Source organism: Salmo salar, chromosome ssa11, assembly GCF_905237065.1.
Source record: "Salmo salar chromosome ssa11, Ssal_v3.1, whole genome shotgun sequence".
Lineage (NCBI taxonomy): Eukaryota > Metazoa > Chordata > Actinopteri > Salmoniformes > Salmonidae > Salmo > Salmo salar.
The window spans coordinates 74394083-74420281 of record NC_059452.1 but is presented as its reverse complement, the minus strand read 5'-3'; the positions used below and the strand labels follow the sequence as shown (position 1 = coordinate 74420281).

At 42.8% G+C, this 26199-nt stretch overlaps 1 protein-coding gene across 3 annotated transcripts in view; it reads left to right on the top strand.

The window, feature by feature from the left end:
* Positions 1-25802, top strand: part of LOC106563138 (netrin receptor UNC5D) — a 339367-nt gene extending 313565 nt beyond the window's left edge. For 2 of the 3 annotated variants that reach the window (XM_014128394.2, XM_014128391.2), the window contains 6 exons: positions 3086-3260; positions 6136-6366; positions 10697-10846; positions 19898-20062; positions 20496-20674; positions 23105-25802. In XM_014128394.2, coding sequence (XP_013983869.1) covers positions 3086-3260; positions 6136-6366; positions 10697-10846; positions 19898-20062; positions 20496-20674; positions 23105-23336 — 1132 coding nt within the window. In that variant the 3' untranslated portion in view covers positions 23337-25802. The remainder of the gene's footprint in view (positions 1-3085; positions 3261-6135; positions 6367-10696; positions 10847-19897; positions 20063-20495; positions 20675-23104) is intronic. The other variant, XM_014128393.2, reaches the window with a different exon arrangement.
* The last annotated feature ends 397 nt before the right edge of the window (positions 25803-26199 follow it).

Genomic DNA, 26199 nt, shown 5'->3' with positions numbered 1-26199 from the left:
GGTAACTATTGTCTGCTATGGAGAGCCCATTGCCATGACTTAGCTGTCAAGACTTTCACGAGGCTATTACTCAAAGCGAAAATGGCACGACAGTTAAAAGACATTCACAAGAAATGTAATACTGTTGACTTTTCTTTGAGAGGCTTCAAGAAGTTATCTAGCCACCATGAGTCAGTCTTTTTGGATAATTTTGTTTGTGATTGCTTTGCAGACCAAAAATGTGTAATACCTCGAACACATCTGGATGAAACCATCCCAACAACTTATCACCCCTGACAACCTGGTTAACAGGTTGGCCGCATCAATGAAATGACATTTCGACTTCTCAAGGAGTTTAAATAAGTGACATTGATTGTCACTTGCATGGGATCAAATGTGGCTACAATCATGTCATCCCTCCTCCCTCTTCCTCCTTCTCAGAGCACCCCAGAGGCTTCTGGGTAGCGAGGGTAAAGATAAGGATCAAAGGTCACCTATAGTTTACACCTCAGAGCTTAGGGGTGGACTGCCTGTGTCTGTCCTGTGAGGTGTGCGCTACTCTAAACACTCCTTGATCTCCCTGAGCCCACACCTTTAGGTTTCTGCCTGGTCCCGATAAGGTTGTTTGCTGTTTACTTCCTGCCTGGCATTAGAGGGAGTCTGGAGGGCAGCGCACCATTGAGCTGTCAATCACAATCTTTTGACAAGCGCATAGAGAGAGACCCTGGGAGAAATAAAATGTTTTCCTCCTATTCAGACTTCAGGACGAATCCAACTACATGAGGCGGTGAGCGGTGGATCTCCACTCGGCTGCAGGATAGGAATCGATCAGCTCAGCCTTCGTGGCTCCAGGGCTGCAGTATGGAGACTGAGATGAGAGGCTTGTCCTCACTAGGGAAGTCTTCACACTGCAGTCTAGAGGTCTTGGTGGGGGTTATTAGATATTATTGAGAGATCAGTAGAACAGTTAACCGTCGAAGTTAGCGGTGCTGAGTTGAGTTGGAAAGTTTGTATTGAGAGGAGTTGGGGAGCCTTATGCTGAACGCACGCAGAAAGTGTGTCTGTTCTTCAGTGTTTTTAATGCCACGTGTTTGTAGCAGAGGTAGTTCATGGCACTAGCCTCATCTAATGTGTTAAAGCCTTGGCTTCGACTCAGCGAGCTAACGAGGTCTTGTTGTGCACTGAAAAGCTTGAAACTCCATAGGGAACAGTATCCAAGGTTGTTATGATGTATTTTTTTCTAAATGAAACAATAAAATCCCCACGGGGTGTTAGTGCCTTGAAGTGCAGTTATTGTTTGATCCTTGTCAGGCCACCACGGTACAGCCCGTGGCCTTAACACAAGGTCAGGAGATCTCTGTAGAGATCCGATCGGTGACCAAGTGTGAATGAGAGATCGAGTGAAAGGGAGTGAAAAGGGAAAGTGTGGCTGACGAAGAATGGAGGTGTGAGAGGGAGACTGCGAGGTTGTTAGGAGGAGTTGCAATAGAGGGATGAACGATCGAGAGTGAGAGGGGGAGTGTTGATTAGGGGTTACTTCAGGTGGCCTTCAGTCAAACCACTCTCTGTTTGCAATCATGTTACTATTCACTTGACCTTTTTATCTTGTTTACGGAGGTAATTTATGTGTAAAAAAATGGTAGACTATTTGTTTGCATGTTTTCAGAATAAGAGTTTCAGTGGATTATAGAATATCATTCAGCATCACAATGCCAGTCAAATCATTCCAACATGAAAACACTCCAATCCATTATTAAAACATCAATAACACAAAGTCACCCTACCTGATCCACCTCTCAAACTAATTCCATTGAACAAATCATTTATATTTGTTCCCGAGATACTCAAGCCAGAACCATGAAACATTTGTAGTTTTTCATCTTTGCTCCGAGTCGTGCTTTCTTTGAAAAGCAAATGTTTTTTTATTCTCCTCTCTTCAGGCTAATTATCAGAGTCCGATCTGCAGGTAACCTTGATGTTCCTCTAACAACTGGGCCTAATTACCATAGCGCACAAAGACACACACACACACACACACACACACACACACACACACACACACACACACACACACACACACACACACACACACACACACACACACACACACACACACAAACAAACATATACACACACAAACATGCGTGCGCACATGAACACATATATGCAGGACAGCTGCAGGCTTTCAAAACTGTTGGCTTATTTATTCTGTATTTTTAGATGAGAGATCATAACCCCTGTCAATGTTATGCTGCTGATTGCTTTCATTTGAACAATGGAGACAAATTGAACACAATAGGCACTGATAATTATCTGAAAAATAAATAATGATAAAGCAGAGTGAAAATCCTGTGGCGAGCGAGGTTGATCTCACTTTGTTCACCCCATATCGTGTTCAACTGATGTTTCAGAAAGCAATATAACACAGTCGTATGCTTGCATATGTTTTTATTCTCCGTTGATGGTTTGCCTACCCAACACAGTAGAATGCTAGCCAACTTGTTTCCTCCTAAAAACAGGTTGTGTACCCAAACAGACCTATTCCAGCCAGTCAGTATTTAGATGTTTGTGATGTTTCACTCAACACCAACAAACAGTGGTCCTGATCCCTTCATTAGAGTGTCCAGTTAATCAGTTTAGCTGAAATCACTCCTCTGACTCTGCCTCTGGTCGCTAATCGGACCTGTCACTCAGGCTTAGGCGGGGGACACCAGCTTGGCCCTGTGACAGCAGGGATAGCAGGGCCACTCTACCCACAGTGAGATTGACCCCCAGGCCTGCAGCAGCAGGACTGACGGATGGTTGAGGCTCAAATAGCATGAAGTCAAGCAGTCATCAGTTTTCATTGAGCGCTGGGCTGTAAAAATATGTGTAGTAGTGCAGGCCCTTCTGGACTGATGGCAGCCCCATCAACGTTTCTGTGTTCGCAAGAATGGGACCATATGCCAATGTGTCTTTTTCCCCTCTTGCTCTTGCTCATGTAAAGCCATTACCCACTGTTTAAGAAACATGCCCTATTCTGGTTTTCATGTTCCTCTCATGTACACTGTCTGTGGAGAGTTTGGAGTCTAAACCCGTCCTGGTGTTTTTGTATGTGTGTTTTCAGCAGTACCCTATCAGAAGAGAGACAGGAGGTCCTGCTGAGCCCAGAGGTCACGTACGGTCCGCTGGGCCTTGACCTCTCCTGTCCCGTCGCCATGACGATAGCCCACTGCGCTGAGGTTGCCGCCGATAACTGGAGCATCCGCCTCAAGAGGCAGACACAGGATAACAAGTGGGAGGTGAGATTATCCTGACAACATTTCAGAACATTTAGAGGAACAGTGTGACATTTTCTCTGTATAAAAGACTCTGTATAATTCGCAATTGATATTGTAACTTTCCTTTTATAATATCCATGAGTTTATTTAACCGGAGTTCAAGTAAAGAACATTAAAATGCGTTCCAGACGATGCAAACGCCTGCCACTGTGATCAAATCAAATCAAAACTGGCCCAGATATTTTTTTATTTTACCTATATTTAACTAGGCAAGTCAGTTAAGAACAAATTCTTATTTTCAATGATGGCCTAGGAACAGTGGGTTAACTGCCTTGTTCAGGGGCAGAACAACAGATTTTTACCTTGTCAGCTCGGGGATTCGATTATGTGCCATCTATTTAAAATGTTACGGTTATTTTCTACAACTTTGCTTCCTTCGTGGGCTATTAATGTGCAGGGAAATGTCAGCCAATATGCTCACATCCAATGAAACATTTCCATATACTAGATTGAGAAAACAGTTGATTTCTTTGCTCCTTACAAAAAAGCCGGAATGTTCAGTGTTCACCTTGTCTTTTTCCCTAAAACTGAGAATAAGATTCAGTCACATAATCTAAATTCCACATATTCTGTTCTTCATACTGACTTCTCAACCTCTATTCCACTGAGTTTCATTGAGCTGCCAGTTGGGAGGAACTATTTCACTCACTCATGTTAGCATGGACTTCTTTGAAAAGTAGTGAAAGCTCAAGTCCAACCAACCTCTCAAAAAAAACTCTGCCTCTTATAACATCCCACTCTGTCTTTCTCGGAGGGACTCCCTCGTTCTCTCAAGCTCTGAGCTCCGACATCAATCAACACCCTCCATTTTTTTCCATCCATCCACCCGTCTATCCAGCCCAGCAGACGTATCAGCGAGGTTCTTTTAAAGGCCCAATGCAGTAAAAAAACGTGATTGTCCTGTATTTTATATTTCCACACTATGAGGTTGGAATAATATTGTGTAATTTTGAAAAATAAACTAATGCCCTTTTACTGTAAGATCTGTTTGATAAGACTGGCTGAGAGGGGACCGGCGTGTGGGTGTGCGTGGAACCCCATCATTACAGAAGCATCCCTTTCCACCACAATCCCTTCATCAGATTCCTTTCCTCCATCAACCATCCCTTCTTCTTCCTCTGTGGTCACATCAAAGAGCAGGGACAGCAGCAGGGGACCAGAACAATATTCTCCACCCACACAACAAATTAATTATACTGTGAAATTGTGAAAATTATGATAATGCCCTTTTAGTGTAAGCGCTGTTTTAAAAAAACACCTACAATTTCTGCCTGTTTTGGTGAGATGGAGTTGTGGCCTGCCTGGTGTCATCACCAGGTGGTAAATTGGTCAATAGACCAATAAGAAAGAGAGTTCCAAATCTCTCTGCCAATAACAGTTTGTTTTCAGTTTTTCCCTCCTCACTCAGATCACTCCCAGACAGTACTAGCAAAATTCTTGCTTGAGAAATTGCTCTTTGCTAACAAGGTATTTTTGTTTATTTTGTATAATTTTGATTGACAACAAACACAGTAAGGTACTTGATTGTTGCCCAGAAATGATTTAATATTGAGATAATATAGCTACATTGGAACTTTAATGTTTAACTTACTTCATCAAAGGAGTGTTGGAGAGTGACCGGTAGCTCATCTAGGCAGAGTTGACCCTGGAGCTCAGAGCTCCTTGTGCCTTGCGGTTGACCTGTGACGGTCAAAGGCCCAGGCCTATTCACTGCCTATGACATTTACACAGGATATGATTTGCTGGCGAGAGACGCTTGCTGCACAAAAGGCAGCTATCAAAGACCAGTCGACGAATGAGTGTGTGTGTGCGCGCTGTGGGTTATATGCTGACTGGAGAGAGGGAGAGCAGGGGGAAGAGGAAAAGATAAAAGAAGGGATAAAGAAGAAAGAGAGAGAGGGAGATGTTTAAAGACAGATAGAGAGAATGGGAGAGGGAAGGTGAAAAGGGAGAGAGAAATTGGTAATTGAATTGAACTAAATTGAGAAAGCGAGAAAGACCGAGATGAGAGAAAGAGAGAGAGGCCACCCTCGTCTTGCCCGTGTGAAGGAGCCGTGGCGCAACCTGTCTCCTTTACTGTGAAATAATGAGCCCTTTATCTCAGGCAGAATGCCAGGCAAACCTCTTCAAATGTGAACCATCGCTGGAATTAGTGACATTACCAGAGATGGAAGGCATCTCTCTCCCGCTCCCGCTCCCTCTCAATCTCTCTCTCTCTCTCTCTCTCTCTCTCTCTCTCTCTCTCTCTCTCTCTGTCTCTCTCTGTCTCTCTCGCTTTCTCTCTCCCCTTGTCTCCCATCCCTCTTGTCTCTCTCTTTCTCTCTCTGCCCCCTCCTCCTCACCTTCTTTCTCCCTCCTCTCTTTCTTTCTCACATTTTCCTTTAATGCTGCTAAGCTTTTGAGGCGTTTGACTCCATCATTTTTTCTCCTGCCTGCCTGGCTGGCTGTCTGGTGAGGATGAGCTATATAAAAAGTAGATTCCTTATGTCTGCTGCAGAGCTAATGGGCCAGGTGTTGCATCTAGGCCAGCGGATTACATTACTATATTATGCAGCCTGGCTTTATAGGGTTTAACCATGTCTTATAAGCTTAGTACAGAGGGCCACAGGGTCACTGGGATGGTGCAGTAGGTGATTTAGGAGGGGAATTGAGCACAGAATGAATGAGTAATGACCTATGCATACGGTTGTGTGGTAATCACGTTACTGTTCACGATGCCCAATGTGCTGATTGCTTCTTTATCCATCCCCAGGCTTTTTTCCACGTTAAAAACCATCAGATTGAGGCCCCAACCCGCACCTAACTCCTTATTTTCTTCTCTCTTCCTCTCCCACAGGAAGTGATGTCAGTGGAGGAGGAGAGCACTTCCTGCTACTGTCTGCTGGAGGCTCAGTGCTGCCACCTGCTGTTGGAGCATCCAGGGCGCTACGCCCTGGTGGGGGAGCCTCTGAGCCAGGAGGCTGTGAAGAGGCTGAGGTTGGCCGTTTTCGGTAGTGCAGACAACACCAATCCACTGGGATACAGCCTCAGAGTGTACTGTGTCGACGACACACCCTACGCATTCCAGGTATGGAGAAGGTGAATGGATGGATGGATAGCTTGATGGGTGAATGGATGGGTGGCCAACAAGATCGCCTAGTTTCCCTTCGAAATTCGACGTATTATGGATGAATGTCAATTTTTTATGCATTAATTCTGTGTGGTTGCAGGGTAAATTCTGTGTGGTTACAGGGTTAAAACAAAACAACTCAAATGGTTAAGTTTAGGATAGAGGCGTAAAGGTTAGGGCTATGGTTTGGGGAAGGCTTAAAACAAAATAATTTAAAACGACACGCTATAACCATCAGGTATCATCAGTATTCACACGGCTTGCTAGAGCATTGTGAACTGGCATAGCACAGTGGTCTGAGCAGTGCTCTCCAGCTCCTAGCATCCCAGTGCTGGGCAATTGTTTTTTTCTCCTTTTTTTGGTGCGCACCGAGGAAGGCATACTGTATATCGACGTTCTCAGGACCATTTCAAACATCCCAAATAAAAGTCTGTTTCTAGTGATCAGTCTGGGGTGGCTACTTCGTGTGTGTGCATACATATCCATCGTCACGCCTCCACTTTGCGACTTTCTTTCTTCCGTCAGATTTTCACGCTCCACCGGAGATAAGAGAATAACGCAAAACACACCAAATAATGCATGCAGAGCAGATTTAGGCCAACCCGCTAATTATAAAATCCGGAAAAGAGACGTTAAATTGTACAACCACCTAAAAAGAAGCGATTCCCAAACCTTCCTTAACAAAGCCGTCACCTACAGAGAGATGAACCTGGAGAAGAGTCCCTTAAGCAAGCTGGTCCTGGGGCTCTGTTCACAAACACAAACAGACCCCACAAAGCCCCAGGACAGCAACACAATTAGACCCAACCAAATCATGAGAAAACAAAAAGATAATTACTTGACACATTGGAAAGAATTAACAAAAAAACTGAGCAAACTAGAATGCTATTTGGCCCTAAACACAGAGTACACAGTGGCAGAATACCTGACCACTGTGACTGACCCAAACTTAAGGAAAGCTTTGACTATGTACAGACTTACTGAGCATAGCCTTGCCTATGAGAAAGGCCACCGTAGGCAGACCTGGCTGTCAAGAGAAGACAGGCTATGTGCACACTGTCCACAAAATGAGGTGGAAACTGAGCTGCACTTCCTAACCTCCTGCTAAATGTATGACCATATTAGAGACACATATTTCCCTCAGATTACACAGATCCACAAAGAACATTGAAAACAAACCCAATTTTGATAAACTCCCGTATCTACTGGGTGAAATACCACAGTGTGCCATCACAGCAGCAAGATTTGTGATCTGTTGCCTCAAGATAAGGGCAACCAGTGAAGAACAAACACTATTGTAAATACAATCCATATTTATGTTTTTATTTTCCCTTTTGTACTATTTGCACATCGTTACAACACTGTATATATACATAATATGACATTTGACATTTCTTTATTATTTTGGAACTTCTGTGAGTGTAATGTTTACTTCTGTAACGGTCGTCGGGAACACAGGACCAAAATGCAGCGGGAATATGAATGCTCATCTTTTTAATTAGAAGAAAAGTGAACACTTACAAAAATAAACCAAACAACGACTACACAGTTCCATAAGGCACAGAAGCTATACGGAAAACATTCACCCACAAACCCCAAAGGAAAAACAGGCTGCCTATGTATGACTCTCAATCAGTAACAACGCTCTACAGCTGTTCCTGATTGAGAGCCATACACGGCCGAAACAAATTAAACCACCAACATAGAAAATGAACATAGAACGCCCACCCATGTCACACCCTGGCCTAACCAAAAACAGAGGAAAAAACCCTCTCTATGACCAGGGCGTTACAACTGTTCATTTTTATTGCCCTTAAATTGAATTGAGAGAGAGAGAGAGAGACTGCTCGACAACTAGGCGACGAGGAGGGACTTTTAATTACAAAGACAAGAGACAACGTTGCAATGTTTCGTCCCCTGTCTTCTTTCTGGGGCTTAATTGAATATTTGCAGTGTGTTAATTAAACGTTTTTAGCATTCCATTCGGTGTGATGAACCTGGCAAGGGAGCACACACATTACAGACGGAGGGTGGATAAAGAGAAAGAGAGATAGTTAGGGGGAGAGTGTGTGTGTGCATTCTCTCTTTAGTTCTGTAAAGAGATGATGTATGGATCGTATTCGATGAAGAGTAGCTATGGCCTTGTCACACAAACTAATTTCAATCATTCTCTCATTCTCTCTCATATCGACACCCATTATCCTCTTTCTGCCTCATTCACACAAAAAGACAAACACACACACACCTACACACACACACACACACACACACACACACACACACACACACACACACACACACACACACACACACACACACACACACACACACACACACACCTCTGACAGCAACCAGTTGCTTTAAATCTGTGTGTTATTCTCCAGAGAGGTTGTGATTTGACAGATCTTGGCTCATTGGAGCAGATTCAGTTCTGGACGCATCAGTCAGAAGGGAGCCTTGCATGGTGAATGGAGAGAAATTGCATTTGGGGAACCCACCAGCCAATTTTCTCTGTCTCTGTCACTCTGCCCTTTTTATTTGTACTGTTTTGGTGGGGTTTTTTGGGCTTCATACGACGAATGATTTCCCTTGCGATGCCCAGCAGGGTTGCGATTTTTCCATTTCCTAAACTCGGTCCCCAAGGGGTGCACGTTTTGGTTTTTGCCTTAGCACTACACAGCTGATTCAAATAATCAAAGCTTAATCGTGAGTTGATTGTTTGAAACAGCTGTGTAGTGCTGGGGCAAAGACCTAAATGTGCACCCCTTGGGGTCCTCAGGACCGAGTTTGGGAAACCCAGGCCTACGCCTTTCACTTTGTGATGGAGACGGCAGACACACCCAGACACCCAGACTACCAGACAGACAGACAGACAGACAGACAGACAGACAGACAGACAGACAGACAGACAGACAGACAGACAGACAGACAGACAGACAGACAGACAGACAGACAGACAGACAGACAGACAGACAGACAGACAGACAGACAGTACATGCGTACGCACAGACACACACAAAGACACACACACACTCACTAATGCTCCCGGCCTCCCTAGAGAATCACACAACAATACCCACGGATGAGAACCCAAAAAGCGTGAAATCACCAAAGTCCTTTCATCAATAGGAAATGCTATTCTGGAAGATTAGGCTTGATTTCTGTCTCTTTGTGTGGCTTCTCATGTGATGTCAATTAATTCAACTGAAACAGCATTTTAGGGGAATTGTGCTGCCTGATCTTATTTATTGGACGTTATGATGCCAGGATTTGTTTATTTGTTTCACTGTGTGTTTGGGAGGTTTCATTCTTCGCGTGACATGATTATGGAATTCTTTCTAAATGATGAAAAATGCCTTTAAAGCAATTCTTCCACTTGCTTTCTCTTGCAAAGGGGGCTAACTGAATACCTAATCTGCCCATGAGCTGCTTAATGTAACTGGTTAGAGCTGTTTAGATATTCAGGGGGAGTTAGTTGTTCAGAACTAGGGTTGCAAAGGGAGGGTATATTACTGGAAACTTTTTACATTTACCAGAATTTCGTATCTTTCAAGGATGTTATGTAATCTGTCACAATACATCTAGTGGCCCTTTTGGGTACTTCACATTATCTCAGGTGTCTCTGGCCCTCCGTGTGGCCTTGTCACATGTTAAATATATGAAATAATTAAATAAGATGATTTTAAAATAAAACATAGAATGACAAAGCTGTAAAACATTTTCCTAAATATAAACCATCAACTTAGGGAATACCATTGGTGTTTTAATATGAGGCTTTCAGCATGAAATATCCTTTAGATTTATTTACACACTTTTATTTTATTTTACTATGTCAATATGTATTTGTTGTTAATGTTTTGGCGGCAAACTGTTGGCAGTTGTGAAAAAAGTCAATATTTGGATGAGTTGCAGAGGTAATTGTTGATTAGATGCTTTTTTCATTAATTAGGCTATTTTCTCTAGAACCATATTGTCTTTCTACTAAAAACTCACGGAAAATACGGAGTCTGTATTGTCCGTGAGTTTTTAGTAGAAAGACGATATGGTTCTTTGAGAAAATAGCCTACGGACACAGATATATATAAAATTACAGAAGATTCCAGTAACTTTGGTAAATTACCAGTAGCTTTGCAACCCTATTCAGAGCACTGCTTCTCACTGCAGTGCATGGGGGTTGCAGATGAAGGAGAGGGGTTGTGACTGAGTAATATTGGTTTTCTATGTAAACACACCCGGATTTAATGTAATTCTCACCCTTTTATCTCACCTTCCCTCATCTCCCTATCAGGAAGTGGCGTCGGCCGAGCGGGTGAGGGGCGGTTGTCTCCTGGAGGAGCCCAAGACCCTGCTGTTCAGGGGGAACTCCCTCAGCCTGCAGCTCTCCATCCAGGACGTCCCCCAGTTCCTCTGGAGCATCAAGCCTTTCACCACCTGCCAGGTAGGGGATGGAGGAATGTGTTGGGAGCGGGTGTCGGGGGGTGTGTGGGAGGGGGTTAGAGAGGGAGTGTGGGTGTGCATGGAACCCCATCATTACAGAAACCTCCCTTCCACCACAATCCCTTCATCAGAGTCCTTTCCTCCATTAACCATCCCTTCTTCTTCCTCTGTGGTCACATCAAAGAGCAGGGACAGCAGCAGGGGACCAGAACTATATTCTCCACACACACACACACACACACACACACACACACACACACACACACACACACACACACACACACACACACACACACACACACACACACACACACACACACACACACAACATATTAATTGACTTGCTGTTTGTTTGTCATTGAAACTACACAGTATGTATAAACTGAATTGACTTTGAAGAATGGAATGTTAACATGCAAGTCATTTAAGACTGGCCACCTCCAATTCAGTTTGCTCATGGATACACAAACACATCCCCAAGAGGCTGCTGCCCTTCAACGATTAGCTGAAGTCGTGGCTAAAGTGATCATTGACCTGGTCTGGTCTTAAAAGCCCAGTGCAGTCATTACCGTGATTTTCCTGTGTTTTGCATATATTTCCACACTATGAGGTTGGAATAATACTGTGAAATTATGAAAATGATGATAATGCCCTTTTAGTGTAAGAGCTGTTTGAAAAGACAGCCTGAAATTTCAACCTGTAAATTAGTTAATAGACCAATAAGACATAGAGTTCCAGACCTCACCACTCAGACCACTCCTAGACAGTCCTAGCAAAATTCTTTCTTAAGAAATCACTCTTTGCTAAGAAGCTATTTTTGGACCTTTTAACTAGCAGTTAAAAGGTGAAATATAGGAAAGAGGGCAATACAATTAGCTTGCATTCAGGCATTGTGTTTAGCAGATCTTGTCATCCTGGACCTGTATTCATAATGTGCCTCAGATTAGAAGTGCTGATGTAGGATCAGGTCCCCCCATTCATGTAATCTTATTAATTAGGATCTAAAAGGCCAAATGAATTCTATATCACTACTCCTACTCTGAGACTATTTGTGAATATGGGCCCAGAGCTAGATTAGGTCTATAGTTTAGGGCTGTCCCCGACTACAAAAAATCTTGGTCAACCGAGAGTCGTCTCTTCTTTCGACCAATCGATTGGTAGACATTTTTAAACATGTATTTTTCAATATATAGACAGAGCCTACAGTATGTTTTAAACAAATCAACTATATGTAGGCTACTGAGCTTGTCTGATCCTTTAAGCACTGCAATTAAAAATGAAGACACAAAATACTAAAGAGGGAGCCTGAGATCGATATAGCCTAACCAGAAGAAAAAATCCTGTTCCCGACACGCCTCCTCCTGTTGCCCGCTGCTGCTGGTCTTCGCAGATTCTGCCATTATCCTCTTAAAGATAACGGTAATAGGCTACACCAACGGTTGGCAATCTTTTCCATTTGAAGTGCCAAGTTATCATACCATTTCTACTGATCTGCATGCCAGTTATGATTTCCATATGCACATTTTCATGGAACAATTTCATTTATAACGAAGTCTTCATATCTCAAAACCAATATCATGTGGTTAATCCAAATTCTATCTAAATGAAATGGTACAAATCTAAAAGGAACTTCTATTGCCAATATGTAAAAATAGCCTACATAAACCAAAAAATAAAAACATTGCAGCCTGCAGGTAGAAAATATCCCAATTTTAAAAATAAATATCCTATAAATCACATTGACTACGCATGGCCTGTCTGCAAGGAACTTGAAACAGACATTGTATCAACTATTAACTTGATCCAGCCCGATCGTGCTAGCAAACTTGCAACATTGGATGAAATATTCTGGGCCCTCAGAGTTTCCTTCACCAGTGAGCTCTGGACAAACAGACAGCTGTAGACTATTTTCGCACAGGATAGAAGTAATCAGGTAGGCCTATTTTATGACATTTGTAATGGATCAGAGGAATACTTTTTTTTCCTTGTTCATGCTGAGTGGTTATGGAAAGGGATCGAGCTGGAAAGATTTTTCAAATAGGCTACGTTGAGGAACTATTGTCATTCTCAGTGGATGTAAAAACAGATTTATTTTGAGGCAAAGAACATTTTTTATTTGAGAAGCTACACAGTGATAATGAGTTAAGACAATCAGAAATAGTATCAGATCCCCAAATGGGCACATTTATAGGCCTACATTAATTAAATGGTAAATGTACTACTGGTGTGCCATCCCCACGGCCTCTGCAATGGATTAGTCCACTCAGTCAGGTATGAATCAGACAGGTGTCTCGTGTACCATCCTTTCTTTATATATATTATTTCCAACCACTGCTCAACAACAAAAAATATTGGTCGACCAACAGCCTATCGACCAAACAATCGACCAGTTGTCTAAATGGGGTCAGCCGTACTAAAGGGTATTTAATATGTGACTGACCGCCTTGATTCAGTCTTATGTAGTGTTTTTTACATTGGATAAAAGCAGGGACACAGAGCTACAAAATGGTATATCATACATTACATTTGAGGAACAATGGGAAAGTAATTTTGCTTTGAAAGTTAATAAACTTGTAACCTCACTTTTGAGAAAATGGCCTTTGAATGTTTTGGTACCTACTGGACAGCTCTTCTTTGTCTACACCCATTCAGTATTGTTCACAGCCTCTTAAACTTTAGCCCCACCCATCTCTTTAAGGGTTGATCTGAGCATTCTTTCCAAACAACAGCAGTCAAGCACCCAAGCTAACTGGCTAACGTTGGCTAGCTTGCTAGCTACTTCCAGACACAAATGAGAGAACAGCTCACTGACCATTTTACTTGCTCTAGCAGAGCTAGTCAGGCTGTTTCTATGTTATCCAGAGTGTTGGTGACTGCAACTGTGCTGCTGGCAAGAATTTGCACTTTTTGACAATGTTTACTGACACCGGCCATATTCAACGGGTGTTGAGAGTTCGTAAATTCGTCAGTTATTCTGTGCTCTGGCGCACTCAGACGAGAGTGCTCTGAAATCGGAGTAGATAGCCAGAGCGAATTTACCAGCTACGTCTATTTCTATTGAAATGATTACTTCCATAGTTGAGTCTTTTGTTGAGACATGTAGCTAGCTAGCTAGGTAAACAATGAGCAATAATCGCAATTCATGATGTTATTCCACTGCATGAATCACCAGGTAGCTAACCAACCAGGTTCAATGTTAGCTAGCTAGCTAGCATTAGGCTATAATTGGCAGAGAAAATGACTCTGAGATACGAATAATAAGATCATACTCGTAACATTTGCTAACGAGCCAGCCAGCTAACGTTAGCTATCTAGATAACAGTACACTTTTTAAATTTATTTAACCTTTATTTAACTAGGCAAGTTTAACTTGAAATGAAAACGACTTTCTGTCAAATTTTGAAATGTGTAATATCTGAAAATGTAGCTAGCTAGACTATCTTACCCGTGCTCTGAAATCGGAGCAGATAGCCTTAGCGAAATTACCAGCTACGTCTATCAACAGTTGTCGCAGTGACATTCTTTTGAAATGGATACTTGCATAGTGGAATCTTTTGATAAGACATGTAGCTAGCTAGCTAGCTAGCTAAACAGTTAACCATAATCCCAACTCATGACATTACTACCCTGCATGAATCTGCAGGTACAGTGGTTTTTCCTTTTAAAGTTGTATCATACTGCAGCACACCTTGAGGGCTGCCGCAGAATTCTATGGCACGTTATTTAATTGTCAGCTATTGTTACCATTAATGCTAGTTAGTGCTAGTTTGACCACCAGAGGGTATCTTTGAGAAGCATTTGATAGCCTTCAATATTGGCTGTACTAGAGAATTGAAAACTTTTTTTTTTTTTCAAATTATATCGTTTTATAGATACACCTCTCCTGAATCGAACCACGTTGTCCGATTTCAAAAAGGCTTTACAGCAAAAGCAAAACATTAGATTATGTTAGAGGAGTATATCGTAAAAGTAGCCACATAGCCATTTTCCGACCAACCACATGCATCACAAATAACCAAAAAACAGCTAAATGCAGCAACAACCTTTGACAATCTTCATCAGATGACACACCTAGGACATCATGTTACACAATACATGCATTCTTTTGTTCGATAAAGTTCATATTTATATATAAAAACAGCATTTTACATCGGTGCGTAACGTTGACTAACTATTTTCCTTCAAATGCATCCGATGAAACAGTGCTACAATTTACTAAATTACTATTCGAAAACATTTTTAAAATGTAATATTGTCATTCTAAGATTTATAGATGAATATCTCTTGAAAGCACCTGTAATGCCAGATTTAAAAATAACTTTACTGGGTAATCACACTTTGCGATAAAAGGGGATGCGATATTCAGAACAATAGGCTAGCAATACAGGTCAGCGCCATCTTGGAACAATCGCATATCAAATCTAGTCTTGTATACTATTGTCAATAATCCCTTACCTTTGATTATCTTCATCCTTAGGCACTTCCAGGTATCCCAGGTCCACAACAAATGTATTTTCGTTCAAAAAAGTTAATCCTTTATGTTCCATTAGCTTGTTGTTGTTAGCGCGTTCTGAAGGCTGCACCAAAAGCTCCGTGGCCGCGGGACTATTCTTTCAACAAAATGCATTTTTTTCTTATTTAGGTTCGTTCAAACATGTCAAACGTTGTATAACATAAATCTTTAGGGCCTTTTTCAACCACAGCTCCAATAAGATTCAAGGGGGACGATTGCATTGTCTTTATAAACGTTTCGAAACGGGAGGGTAGCCACGGGCGCCGGCGTCATAATGGTGATGGCCCTCTCCGTGTGACCACGTTCCACAGCGTGTCATTCTGTCAGTTTTCACAGTAGGAGACTCGAATCACTTTGTAAAGACTGGGGACATCTAGTGGAAGCAATAGGAAGTGCTCAGTGAACCATAGCTCACGGTGTGATTAATAGGCAACGTGATGAAGTTGAGTCCGCAATTCAGAATTCCACTTCCTGTTTCGATCTGTCTCGGGGTTTTGACTGCCATATGAGTTATGTTATACTCACAGACACCATTCAAACAGTTTTAGAAACTTTAGGGTGTTTTCTATCCACAAGTATTAATTATATGCATATCCTAGCTTCTGAGTTTGAGTAGTAGGCCGTTTAAAATGGGCACGAATCTTTTTCAAAATGCGCTGTGGCGCCCCCTATCCTAGGCGACCGTCAAGAGGTTAAGAACATAGTATATGGGATTGATCATATCAAATGTAGCTTAATTAATTTGATTAATATTTTGGTGTTTCTATTCCAAGAAAAACAAAAATGAAACCCTCTGGGTTTCCATTAGGATGGAACGGAAAATATGGCGCTGTACAACATGACGGTCAGGAGTAGGCTACAGTACTAAGAGCATAACATTTCCACATCCTAATTGTACTCTAACCAATAGCCAAACAGAGATTCAGTGAAAATAAACATCTCATTGATTTATCAAGACCAGTCCCCATGCTTGTCTCAGAGCAGTGCTGTCTTGACCTCTGAATGCTGTCTCTTCCATTAATTTTGAATGAGTATTTTCCAGTAAGCAACAATTTGTTTACCTTCATTAGCCTACTTTGTTCCAATATTTCTGTCATTCAGTGATATTTATTCCCAAAGTGATTATTTATGCATCCATAAGGAAATAAACATCTGCATTTTGAAAGAGTATTTTTATCATTATTTTATTAACGATAGTATAAAGATGCTGATGAAGAAATACAGTACTGTACAGTATATGATTTATCTGACATTTTGCAGTTGCATGAGGTTACCCACACACACTTTAAACATTTGGATAATAAAGCATTTAAAACATTTTAAAGATAGAAGCCGCCTGCATTTGTTTACTAGGCTACTGTGCAGTCTGACAAGTAAACATAGCCTACAGTTCATACTATTGTAAACATGGTAAAGTTCTTATTTCCTTACATAAGGGAGAGCAGGTCATGTCCAGACTTTCTCGGTGATCTCAAGTACTCATTAACTCTGTCTTTAATGCTTTTTGGGGTGCATCAGTCATGGACAGAAACTTCTGAGACACAGTCTTCCCTGTGGCTCAGTTGGTAGAGCATGGTGTTTGCAACGCCAGCATGGTGTGTGCAAAGCCAGGGTTGTGGGTTCGATTCCCATGGGGGGCCAGTACAAAAAAAAAAAAGAAAATGCAGGGCCAGCTTGCTTAAGGAACTCTTCTCCAGGTTCATCTCTCTGTAGGTGATGGCTTTGTTAATTAAGGAAGGTTTGGGAATCGCTTCCTTTTAGGTGGTTGTAGAATTTAACCGAGTCTCAATTTGGTGAATTTTGTGAATTCTTGGTTGGTGACCGGATCCCAGACGTCACAACCATAAAGGGCAATGGGTTCTATAACTGATTAAAGTATTTTTAGCCAGATCCTAATTGGTATGTCGAATTTGATGTTCCTTTTGACTGCATAAAAGGCCCTTCTTGCCTTGTCTCTCAGCTCGTTCACAGCTTTGTGGAAGATACCTGTGGCGCTGATGTTTAGGCAGAGGTATGTATAGTTTTTTGTTTTCTCTAAGGCAACGGTGTCTAGATGGAATTTGTATTTGTGGTCCTAGCGACTGGACCTTTTTTGGAACACAATTATTTTTGTCTTACTGAGATTTACTGTCAGGGCCCAGGTCTAGCAGAATCTGTGCAGAATATCTAGGTGCTGCTGTAGGCCCTGCTTATTTGAGGACAGAAGCACCAGATCATCAGCAAACAGTAGACATTTGACTTCAGATTCTAGTAGGGTGACGCCGGGTGCTTAAGACTGTTCTAGTGCCGTCGCCAATTCGTTGAGATATATATACTGCTCAAAAAAATAAAGGGAACACTTAAACAACACAATGTAACTCCAAGTCAATCACACTTCTGTGAAATCAAACTGTCCACTTAGGAAGCAACACTGATTGACAATAAATTTCACATGCTGTTGTGCAAATGGAATAGACAACAGGTGGAAATTATAGGCAATTAGCAAGACACCCCCAATAAAGGAGTGGTTCTGCAGGTGGTAACCACAGACCACTTCTCAGTTCCTATGCTTCCTTGCTGATGTTTTGGTCACTTTTGAATGCTGGCGGTGCTTTCACTCTAGTGGTAGCATGAGACGGAGTCTACAACCCACACAAGTGGCTCAGGTAGTGCAGCTCATCCAGGATGGCACATCAATGCGAGCTGTGGCAAGAAGGTTTGCTGTGTCTGTCAGGGTAGTGTCCAGAGCATGGAGGCGCTACCAGGAGACAGGCCAGTACATCAGGAGACGTGGAGGAGGCCGTAGGAGGGCAACAACCCAGCAGCAGGACCGCTACCTCCGCCTTTGTGCAAGGAGGAGCAGGAGAAGCACTGCCAGAGCCCTGCAAAATGACCTCCAGCAGGCCACAAATGTGCATGTGTCTGCTCAAGCGGTCAGAAACAGACTCCATGAGGGTGGTATGAGGGCCCGACGTCCACAGGTGGGGGTTGTGCTTACAGCCCAACACCGTGCAGGACGTTTGGCATTTGCCAGAGAACAAGATTGGCAAATTCGCCACTGGCGCCCTGTGCTCTTCACAGATGAAAGCAGGTTCACACTGAGCACATGTGACAGACGTGACAGTCTGGAGACGCCGTGGAGAACGTTCTGCTGCCTGCAACATCCTCCAACATTACCGGTTTGGCGGTGGGTCAGTCATGGTGTGGGGTGGCATTTCTTCGGGGGGCCGCAGAGCCCTCCATGTGCTCGCCAGAGGTAGCCTGACTGCCATTAGGTACCGAGATGAGATCCTCAGACCCCTTGTGAGACCATATGGTGGTGCGGTTGGCCCTGGGTTCCTCCTAATGCAAGACAATGCTAGACCTCATGTGGCTAGAGTGTGTCAGCAGTTCCTGCAAGAGGAAGGCATTGATGCTATGGACTGGCCCGCCCGTTCCCCAGACCTGAATCCAATTGAGTACATCTGGGACATCATGTCTCGCTCCATCCACCAACGCCACGTTGCACCACAGACTGTCCAGGAGTTGCCGGATGCTTTAGTCCAGGTCTGGGAGGAGATCCCTCAGGAGACCATCCGCCACCTCATCAGGAGCATGCCCAGGCGTTGTAGGGAGGTCATACAGGCACGTGGAGGCCACACACACTACTGAGCCTCATTTTTACTTGTTTTAAGGACATTACATCAAAGCTGGATCAGCCTGTAGTGTAGTTTTCCACTTTAATTTTGAGTGTGACTCCAAATCCAGACCTCCATGGGTTGATAAATTGGATTTCCATTGATTATTTTTGTGTGATTTTGTTGTCAGCACATTCAACTATGTAAAGAAAAAAGTATTTAATAAGATTATTTCATTCATTCAGATCTAGGATGTGTTCCCTTTATTTTTTTGAGCAGTGTATGTTGAAGAGGGCGGGCTTAAGCTGCATCCCTGTCTCATCCCACGGCCCTGTGGAAAGAAATGTGTGTTTTTTGCCAATTTTAACCGCACCCTTGTTGTTTGTGTTCATGGATTTTATAATGTCCTATGTTTTTCCCCCAACACCACTTTCCATCAATTTGTATAGCAGACCCTCATACCAAATTGAGTCAAAGACTTTGCTTTTGTTTTGATTTGTTTGTTTGTCATTTAGAGTATGCAGGGTGAATACGTGGTCTGTCGTATGGTAATTTGGTAAAAGCCAATTTGACATTTGCTCAGTACATTGTTTTCACTGAGGAAATGTATGAGTCTGATGTTAATGATAATGCAGAGGATTTTCCCAAGGTTGCTGTTGACGCATATCCCATGGTAGTTATTGGGGTCAGATTTTTCTCCACTTTTGTGGATTGGGGTGATCAGTCCTTGGTTCCACATATTGGGGAAGATGCCAGAGCTAAGGATGATGTTAAAGAGTTTAAGTATAGCCAATTTGAATTTGTCCTCTGTATATCCTATCATTTCATTGAGGATACCATCAACACCACACGCCTTTTTGGGTTCTCACTCTCTCTCCTCTCTTTCTCTTTCTCTCTCCGCCCCTCCCTTCCTTTCTCTCTCTCTGTCTCTCTCTTCCTCCAGGAGTTCTCATTCTCTCAGGTGTGGGCTAGTAACCAGCACCCCCTGCAGTGTGCCTTCTCATTGGAGCGCTACAGCCCCGCCTCCTCCCAGCTGTCCTGTAAGATCAGTGTGCGCCAGGTCAAAGGTCAGGAGCAAATCCTCCAGGTCTACACCTCCGTGGTCGAGGTAAGGGGAGGAGTGTATGTGGGAGGAAGAGTGTGTGTGTGCGCACGTGTGGCCCTGTGTTTGTGAGTGTCCGTCTTCATTAGTGTGTGTGTGTGTGTGTGTGTGTGTGTGTGTGTGTGTGTGTGTGTGTGTGTGTGTGTGTGTGTGTGTGTGTGCGTGCGTGCACATGCATGCGTGTGTGTGTGTATATTAATGCTAGTGTGTGTGTGTGTAAACCCCAAATGTAGGTGATGCTGTTATACTAATAGGCTCTCTCATTAGAGTGAATGTCTCCGGATTTGACTGAAGAGCTTTTCTTAATGAAGCTCTCAGGGGGCTCTTGACTTGTATATTGCATCGGTTTAACTCTTTGAAGCCATATAATCCGCTGTTATCTGTAGAAATGCATTGAATTATGAAAGAAAACTTATCCTGTAATGGTTTCTTCCTCCAGAGTGAAAAGGAGGTAGTCCCCTTCTTCACTCAGTCGGACTGTACCATCACATCACAGATGGGGTCCAGGGCTTTCAAGATCCCACTTTCCATCCGCCAGAGGATCTGTGCCACCTTCGACACAGCCAACGCCAAGGGCAAGGACTGGCAGCTGCTTGCACAGAAACTCTGCATAGACAGGTGAGATACCATACGCATGCTCTTGCGCACACACACTCATATACTCATACATACACACATTCACACACAGAAACGCTTTCAGGTACTATAAACAAAGAATCTCTTGTCCCCATCCTTAATTTCTAGTCCAACTGTTATACTGGCCCGTGTAATGTTCACCATGTTTAAATTTGTCTAGCAGCCATCTTGAGTACCACCCGTTCAAGTCCATTTAATTTAGGTAGTCTAATAAATTATATTGATTAATAATGACACTGCACGCTACAGAAATGTGCCTATCGTCTACTTTGTTTGCTCTTTTGGCTTGGTCAATATGACTCATCATGAAATGACAAAATTACAGAAATTATCGATCTTGACTGATTCAACTCTGTCTACCAATTGTCCCCATGGCTGTGCCCAGTTCATTTGCATACTGGTTGGTTTTTAGTCTGAACCTTCACCACCGTGGGAAAGGGAAAGGGGGGAACCTAGTCAGTTGTACAACTGAATGCATTCAACTTCATTTTGATGCCAATCCTTATCTGCTATCACCAAGCAGCCCTACCTGAGACCAGGCCACAGACACACATGGCTGATCTCATTATATATCTGTACACACACGCACACACAAATACACAGACTGAGAGACATACACACAGAGACACATACATACACAGAGACACATACATACACAGAGACACATACATACACAATAGCTGGAGGAGATTGTGTATTTGGGTAAACTGCAGGAAGGTCTCAGGCCACCGGTTGCTCAGGCTGGAGTGGTAAGAGAGAAAACGAGAGAACAAGTTCATAATTTGATGATAGTATTATGAGGAAAAAATGTTGAGACTGGTGTTTTGCGGGTACTATTTAATGAAGCTGCCAGTTTAGGACTTGTGAGGTGTCTGTTTCTTAAACTAGACACTCTAATGTACTTGTCCTCTTGCTCAGTTGTGCACCGGGGCCTCCCACTCCTCTTTCTATTCTGGTTAGAGCCAGTTTGCGCTGTTCTGTGAAGGGAGTAGTACACAGCACTGTTCGAGATCTTCAGTTTCTCGCATTAAATAGCCTTCATTTCTCAGAACAAGAATAGACTGACGAGTTTGAGAAGACAGTCCTTTGTTTCTGGCCATTTTGAGCCTGTAATCAAATTCTGATGCCCCAGATACTCAACTAGTCTAAAGAAAGCCAATGTTATTGCTTCTTTAATCAGTTTTCAGCTGTGTTAACATAATTGCAAAAGGGTTTTCTAATGATCAATTAGCGTTTTAAAATGATAAACTTGGATTAGCTAACACAACATGCCATTGGAACACAGGAGTGATGGTTGCTGATAATGGGCCTCTGTACGCCTATGTAGATATTCCATAAAAAATCAGCCGTTTCCAGCTACAATAGTCATTTACAACATTAACAATGTCTACACTGTATTTTGGATCAATTTGATGTTATTTTAATGGACAACATTTTTTGCTTTTCTTTCAAAAACAAAAACATTTCTATGTGATCCCAAACTTTTGAACAGTACTGTAGGTCCCTTTCTACCTCCTTCATTCCCTCCATCCCTCCCTCGTGTAGAAGTATTTCTGTGATAGCTGCCAGAGCGGTATTTGCTTAGGATGTTGGGGATTTTAGCGGTTCGATATTGGGTGATCTCTATTCCCTCAGCGGAAGAAGAAACAGTCAATAATAGATGGCTAATTTTTTAGCCATCTTGGCTGCATTTACCCAGGCAGCCCTATTCTGATCATCTGCGATCAGATGTTTTGACCATAATTGGGCTGTCTGTGTAAACATAGTCCTGGTGTCTTGTTTCCCCGTAGCCTACCCTTTCCACTATCACTCTCTCCCTCCCTTTATCCTGCAACCCCCCTCCCCCTCTCTCTGATCTTCCATCTATCTTTTCGGAGTGCGGAAATGGGGGGGGGGGGGTAAAGTTTACTGAGTAAAAGGGTGACATAAGCCGTGTGACATAAACCAAAAAACTGTGCTGGTAAACAACATGAGGCATTTTGGGAATGGGAGAAGGATTTGGGGAGTATTTTCTAACCAGTGGAAGCCGCCAGCAGCATTTAATGAGAATGTCTCTACCAGAGAGAGAGAGAGAGAGAGAGAGAGAGAGAGAGAGAGAGAGAGAGAGAGAGAGAGAGAGAGAGAGAGATACTGTGATGAAACAGTGCCCTCTGGTGAATGTGAGTTTTAACAACAGCTAAGGTGGTGCGGTGATTTCCTTCTTCCTTTTCATCATCCACTAATTTTTCCCCTCATACTTCTTGTCCAGTGTTTCCCAAACCTCTTCCTGAGTAACCACAGCTAGTACCTCATGTTGGATCTATTCCAGTACAAGCATATCTGAATCATCTGGTCAACTACTCATCAAGCCCCAGCATTCGATATGAACAGTGTCCTCTGTTCCCCCCCCACTTCCCTCTCCCCTCCCTCTAGGAACCTCTGTTACTTTGCGCGTCAGGAGAGCCCATCGGCGGTGATCCTCAGCCTATGGGAGGCCCAGCACCAGGACACAGGGGATCTGGACTCTCTGGCCAGCGCTCTGGAGGAGATCGGCAAGGTCCACTCCACCCACTCCACCTCCAGTAGGACCAGCACGCAGACCACCACAAGGACCACCGCTACCCTGGGCCGCAGCACTGAGGAGCTGGACGCTGAGTTCACCTAACCAGGGGAGGGATGAACGGATGAACTGGAGCCCCAGCAAAGGATCACAAGGCTGGGAATGAACTAGCCTAAACAGGGGAGGAATGGATGGACCCTTATAGTGGAGGAGGTCATACAGAAGACTCCAGCCAGGGGAGGATTGGACAGAGAGCAGACATGACTAAGTACTACAGGGGAACTAATTAACTACTTTAACTAAAGTCAGACCACCAGGCTGAATGGAGGGGTAAGAGGGACAAGATGATAGGAGAACAAGAGTTGCTAGAGGAGAAGGGTATAAGGGAGAGAATGAAAAGGGGTGAGGGGGACAATGGTTTGAGAGGGGAGGGGTGAAGACCAGGTCTAGGGGTGCAAGAAGAGATGGGGATAAGGGACAGGGGACAAGGGATAGTGGTGCAAGAGGAGAAGAGGTGCAAGGGAGAGAAGGAGAAGGGGACAAGCAAGCAGTGTAGTGGGATCTAGAGGTCTGAAGGTCCTGCCACAAGAGGGCAGCTACTGTTGTTTAGGTAGAAACAGAGGAACTAACTACAGTAACCTAGGGACTAATCCACAACAGAGTCAAAAGGTGAACCACAACTGAACCACAAACCAACAAGTGGCACTCTTTCAAACATGGACTATTAGGCCCCAGCCCTCTACTCATTCCCCTCGATAGCAAGAATTCTTTGTGTGACGTGAAGATGTTGTTGTTTATTTTATATTTATAATATCTCTCTCTTTTCGTTCTTTTCTTGTGTTTTTCCTTGCACATTGAAGGTGTGTTAATGCATAGGCCTGCTGTGGAACCAGAGAGAAACAAGCTCTATCTAGGTAGTCAGATGTTGACAACATGTGAAAAACAGTCAGTTATGACGTCTGCCATATGACGCCACAAACATTTGGGTTACCCATACCTAGGGTTACCCATACACACACGAGCATACTACTTAGAATGAAGAAATGTATTTGGGGCATACATTCAGAGTGGTGTGCATTGTGGTATATGTTGATATTGGGACGCAGCCAATATGTAATTTTACTGAATGGCACTGAAAAAGTTCTGGTGTCACACTAAAGCAGTGACATTAATTAACAAATGGCTATCTGCAGATGAATGAAGGAGATTGTATGAGGGACGGTCGAAACATCCCAGGCTGTCACATGGGTAAGATCAACACCCACACACAAACAAGCAGAATGGCACTTTCCTATCAGGTGGATATTTTTTACCTAAATGTATTGGTCAGAAAATGAATTGAAGTGATTTGAGTATTTACGTGTGTGCTGTTAACCCTTAAACTCCCACTCCAGTGGTGCCGTAGGCCAAGTCAGGCTAACGAACTAACCCTTAGCCTACTACCAGGAAACACAAACCCAAATATTATTCAACTTCAAAAAGTTGCCCACCCACATACACACACAAAATAGGTCAAAATAAAAAAAGGTGAACTGTGAGGAACAGTGTGTAGAACTGTCATGGTGTTGTTTAATGGAATTTACGGTGTTTTTACATGCTAGTACTTAACTATAGTAAGCTGTCCGGTCTCCTCTACCTAAAGTGTGGGAGACACCGGGCACGTGGCAGTGGTGCTCCCAACGTTGTTACAGCATTTAAACCCATCACACATGATAGCAGGAGCTGCAGCTTGGAGATGATGAACTGACACACACTGAACTGATCTGAAATACACACACACACACTCTGGGCATATGCACACACAGTTCTCCAATGTAGTGAGGTGGATGCCTAATTGAACATCTGGAACACCAAAAAAGAATACACATCAGTTTGTGGGTGCATGTGTGCGCACCTGGAGGTGTGTTTGTGTGACATGAATTTGAAGATCTGTCTTTGTCCCTTTGGAGAATCCAGCCTAGTGTTAGTATTTGAGTTCATCCTGATGTGTGATGTGTGTATCTCTCACAAGCTACTGTCTTTAGATCTGTATTCCCTTGGAGAAAAATAAAGAAACAGTACTGATTTGAGTAAAACGATATCTATGTCAGACGTACTGAGACATTCATCTGACAATATATCGCTTTTATTTTGAGCTGCTGTTTTTACATAGTCTGCCCTTCCTTATTAGGAAGAAATCTAAGAGAAATCTAAGAGATCCTTCCTAGTTCTCATACTGCAATTATTATATTTTTGGTTAGAGTAAAACGTAACTATTAAAAAATAGTTGAATGATGATTTTATCCTGAAAATATTATTATGCATACAGTGAGAGGCATTTATAATTAATTCAATTCAATTAAGCCATGAACGTTCTTTATACATACTCTATAATCACATTTGATTGACTTAGCTATGTTTTACAACGCTATACATTTTCAATGTTAAGCAGGTGAATAGTACGATGATTATTATGCTGCTTATCACTGTTTGATGTGTATTTTTGCTGATTTATGTTCTTTTTTTTCCTCAACATAATTTGCAAATGCATATACTCTGTCATGTTTTGAAATAAATATGCAGTGAAATTCACTTGCTTTCTTTGGTCTAAAAATGACATTGTAATAAACCTTAGGCCGGAATTCAATCAACATTGTGCCTTCTAAAGGTCATTTTGGCTTGAGCCAACATTTGCCGTGTTTACCATCAATGCAATCTCCTGTTAAGCATTGGCGGCTGTCCAGTGCACTGCTCTATAACATGCCTTGGATTGAATCCTGGCCTTAGGTTTATAACAATAACTAGGGTGTCTAGCCACTCTACCCAGATTGGGTGAAAACGTGCTTTGGTGATGAAATGTCACTTCGTTATGTTATAAACGGTAGTGGTGTGTGTGTGAAATCACTGAGGAAGAAAGATATCATACTACAACCTACTGTACAGCACCAGTCAAAGGTTTGGACACACCTACTCATTCCAGGGTTTTTCT